Below are 4,867 nucleotides of genomic sequence, written 5' to 3' on the forward strand. Positions count from 1 at the left end.
GATGATCAGCTACAGAGAGGAGGTACAACAACCTGTCCCTGAATGTGGACAAAATAAAAGTTGGCAAACCCTGGATACTCAATAGCTAGCTAGTAAACATCTATCAAAGTTAGCCGGCAGCTAGCTAGATTGTTAATACACATATCATTAGGAAACCATGACGATAAGCTTGCTAATGTTTAACATGTACCAACATCAGCTGCAGCAGAAACATTACCTCTAGCAGGTAACTCACTCAATTCAATATGCCATTTGTCAAAATTAACTATTATGCTCCATCCACTGCTGCTTCTATTCATCTCTCTTTTATGGTCTCTGGACCCCGCTGAAGGCCATGGTGGAGCAGAGAGAACGAGGAGCCATGGTGAAACTTGGAGCTTGGGCTTGGAGGGAAGAGGTGGAGCAAGTCCCAGACTGAGGCCATGACTCACTCCAAAGACCACGGTGGCTGGCTAGGAGGGTCCACTGAGCCAGGGAGTCAGACAGCCAGGCAGAACCAGTAAGGGGGGAGGAAGCCAAGGAACTAGGCGAGAGAAGGATGCGGAAACAGACACAAGACCAAGTAAAGGAGGTGGAGACAGGGAAATCTGGACAAAAATATTTCAAGTCTGGTAGATTTCGGCTGTGTAAACATGATAGGTGTAATGTCACTGTTTTTGTCTTATGTAATGCTCAGATTCCTAAACTTTTTACTTTTTTAAATATTTAATATTTACCTAAATATTTACCTAGCCCCCCTGGGATTTTAAGATAATATTTCAATAATTTAACAATACATGTTCAGGTTCAGGTTCTCTGATATTGGTGACATGCAGGTAAACAAATAATATATTCAATCTTTTCAAGTTTGATTTTTCAGTCTATATACTGGAATATATTTTTTTTTATTTGCTGTTATATATTTGTATGAAACATTTATATATACATGTAAATGTAAAATATATAAACGTAAAATATTTTATAATTTTATTACATTTGACAAATAAATTTAAATAATAATGATATATTATTCATATAATAACTATAGAAATGTACATACATTTAAAAAGGCCTTTTCTAAGCATAACATAAAGGACTGATCAAAAAGTCATTAACATTTTTTTAATTAATATTGAAAACTGAATTGTGTAACACCTTTTTGTCAATTTCAAAAAGCGGGTGACAGAGACCTCTGGTGGTGAGATGAACATACTGCACTGGATGACTTTAAAATAACAAACCATCCCGTCACTGATTTAGATGAGACAAAACATGTCCTACTGTTGACCTCCCATTAGTTTTTATTTACAGCAACAGTTCTACTTTAAAACCTAATCAGATGATCAATTAAATGTTCTAACCATGAGTGTTTATCATGTTATGCTCAAATGAATCATTTCACATGACTTTCTCTTGATCTTTTAATTCAAATATATAAAAATAAATGTATACATTTTTTAGGCAGAAATGCATACAGTGCTGACCCATAGTAGCCTAAGTGGGGAGGGGGGAAAAACAGAAAGAGGGAAAATATTATTTTGTTATAAACAAAATACCCAATCAGGTTTGGAAAGCATTTAAATGGAGAGTAAAAAAGTTAATAATAAAATAAAATAAATGATTCGTTTTATGTTAAATCATCATTTTAAAACATCGCTGAACTTATAAATGCACGCGCTGGTCAGGAGTAGTCACTCTCTCGCGCTACAGGACTGACATGGGGTTGTGTGCTGTCAGAAATATAATTAAAGTACTCATTTCATCGTGCACACACGTGTCAGTCTAACAACATTTGTTTTATTTTACCTGCAATAACTTATAAAATCTGTTGTTTATTTAGCGAAGCGATATCTTTAACGGCATCGAAGATGGTGCGGTTGTCCCCCGCCAATCATTTCTTTTGCATTTTACTAGATTGACAAAGTAACAAGGAAGAAGGTTGAAAAACTGAAATTTGAAACAAACATTTTGAAGGGCCCTTATATGAAGCACCCTTTACAAAACAGGTGTGTTGAGAGTACTAACGTTCCTGCATTCTCTGTTGTGTTTACTCTCCCTGCTCTTCTTCCTTGTGTGTCTTGTTGTTGTATTGTGTGTAGATGGGGTCTTTGGTTCTACAAGAATGATAAGAGCAAAATGTGGCAAGACAATCTAAGGCTCATCACCAAGTTCGACACAGTTGAGGACTTCTGGGCATAAATTTAAGATCACCAATAAACCAAACTGGGGGAAACAGTTGTCCAGGTGCTTGGAAGATTTTGAAGATTAAGATTTGTAATATTTTGTAACCATACACTACTGTTCAAAAATGACCTTTTTCTTTTCACGTGCACCTCTCATTTCACCAGATCTGTAATGAGAAGTGTTTATAAATCTGTTGCCAACCAGGAGTAGCTTTAATATTATTTTTGTATTCTGTACAATAGTTATTAAAATTATATGCACAATTATGTGATTAAATTCCAGTAACCAGTTAGAAATTCCTCAATTAAAATTTATACTTGGAGTAAACCACAGCCAGACAGAGCACTGGAAGTTCATTACAAGCTAATTAAATATTTTTTTTTAGAATAGTGTGTTTGTAACTTTAACTGATATTTTGTTTTTACTCATGTATAATAGTTCTTACCTATTTTAACATGAGCATGAAAATCATCATAAATTTGCTATAAACAGTTTTTTACCACTTAAACACAGAGCGCATTGTTTAAAGAACAATAGGCAATACTAAAAATATCTCTTCTGTATTGCGAAGTAAACCTAAATAAACCAATATTTTCTTCAGTTATTTTTTTGTTCAAGACAATTTCAAAATAAACGTCTTAAAAAGCAGTTATTGCATTTGTGTGGAGAGTGTGTACTTTATCTTGTTGTCATCCTGGATATCTGTGCAGCAGCAATATGAGATGATAAATCAGTCGCACAATATGATTTTTGGCCAAATTATGCTGCCCCAGTAAAAACCACAGCAAACCTGAAGCTCTTAAGAATCACAGTTTTTAAATCTCAGTTTTCGTTAGAGAAATCACAATGACTTATTTTCCCCAAATCAGAAATATAATTGTGTTCATAGTCCTAGAAATCTGGTGACTTGAAAAATTGAAAGTCACTAGTTTCTTCACTGGAAGGCCTCATAAACTTTACACTTGACAGACATTGTTTTTAAATTTCTCTAAATATTACAGTATTTGTCAATTTCTTCTTCAAAGTATGTTTTTCTGATTCACTTTCAATTGTTTCAGATTATACAACAACATACAGCCGCCAAGCAAACTCTCCTCTGGCTGTGACTACTCGATGTTCAAGGTGAATACTTTATTATTATTTTTTAACTGTCCTGTTGATGACTAAAGTATGTTTGACAGTTCACATATCTGTCTAAAGTCAGTTCTGTTAATATGCTAGGGCTGTGCTGAAATGGATTAAATCATCAAAAACTGTAAACCTATGAATAATTCGGATTACACTTATATAGTGTCTCTTTGTAAAGCATTTTCTTTGTTGCTTTGGCATTGAGCCCATGTGGGAAGACAGGAGTAATAAATGCGGTGGCCGCTGGTTGATTACACTAGCCAAGCAACATAGACGCACAGAATTTGACCGTTTTTGGCTGGAAACGGTAAGAGAAAATATACTTGCTTGCTTTAACCTTTGGATTGAATTTATTTTGTCTGTTGTGATTCACATCATTCTCATTGTATCATGTAAAGGAAGTCGCTTCATATACAGCATAAGAAAGATTACGCTGAATACATATTTTTTTCTTGTGGCAGCTGTTGTGTCTTATTGGAGAGGAGTTTGGCTCCTTCAGTCGGGATATCTGTGGAAGTGTAATCAATATTCGTGCCAAAGGGGACAAAATTGCCATCTGGACCTCCAATGCTGAGAACTGTGAGACAGTGACATACATTGGGTAAGCATACTTTGAGTTTCATTCAAGCATAAGCATGAGCTGGCCAACATGCTCATTTTTGCCAATTAACCTGTACTAAACTTTAAACAGTATGTTGTACAAAGCATTTATGATGCTTTGCTGAACTTCAGATTGTGATTGCTTACATTTTGCTCTGCCTGTGTTTGCTCAAAAGATGCTCAATTATATTATATACTGTAGTATTACGTTATATTACATGGGTGTGTGTGTGTGTGTTTGATTTTATAGATTTTAACATCTTTTGAATAATGTGAGGCAGAGCCAGATGTAAGCATTTGACCACTCATGGTGCTGTAAACATTAATGATCATGGAACAGGAATTTGTGCCTAGCAACCTAATGAAGCTAATTATCCATCATATCAGACCGGTCTGCAGTCCTCTGCTGCTAGGATATATTGTACAGCTACAAGATTCTCAGTGGACTGGATCTATGCAGTGAACACATTTGTTTTCTACTAGATCTAAAAGATGTATTCTGAAATTGTTTAACAGTCAGAGCAGATTAGGGTTTGTTTTTGCTTGGGGCACATACTTTCAGACCACAGAAATCAGGAGTAAGCATTGTAGGTTGAAGAGTGCAGATTTCTTAACTGTTCTCCAGAAAAGCATCAGTACTTTGAACTTAATGTGGGCAGCAAACGGCAGCCAATGGACTGAGACACAAGAGGTGCGATTTGGTGGTATTTTTGAAAAGATAAACATGCAGACACTGCAACTAAGAGCAACTCCATAACCAAAAACAAGTTTGTTGTTTAAAAAGTGGGCTTTAGTTTGATGCTGTTGCAGAGGCCTGGATGTTTATATTGGTGAAAGAAAAATCTGTGTGGCTGTAACTTATGACATTTAAACTCACCTTGATAATATGCAAGACTTTGTAAATGTTTGAGTTGTACTTTTTGTGCTATAGAAGGGATGTGTCTAAACTGCTAAGACCTTTTTCTTTGAAAATTAA

The 4,867-nt window shown here is 35.4% G+C and overlaps 1 protein-coding gene across 1 annotated transcript; it reads left to right on the forward strand.

The window, feature by feature from the left end:
* Nucleotides 1–422: 422 nt before the first annotated feature.
* On the forward strand, nucleotides 423–3,896 carry LOC306870515 (eukaryotic translation initiation factor 4E-1B-like; the record flags this gene model as incomplete). Its single annotated transcript, XM_079417822.1, has 7 exons — nucleotides 423–499; nucleotides 791–815; nucleotides 1,894–1,985; nucleotides 2,079–2,174; nucleotides 3,222–3,285; nucleotides 3,485–3,598; nucleotides 3,753–3,896. The coding sequence occupies 7 exons, from the start codon at nucleotides 423–425 to the stop codon at nucleotides 3,894–3,896; spliced, it is 612 nt and encodes a 203-aa protein (XP_079273948.1).
* Between the last annotated feature and the right edge of the window lie 971 nt (nucleotides 3,897–4,867).

The sequence above is a fragment of the Barbus barbus genome, assembly GCF_936440315.1.
Source record: "Barbus barbus genome assembly, chromosome: 5".
NCBI lineage: Eukaryota > Metazoa > Chordata > Actinopteri > Cypriniformes > Cyprinidae > Barbus > Barbus barbus.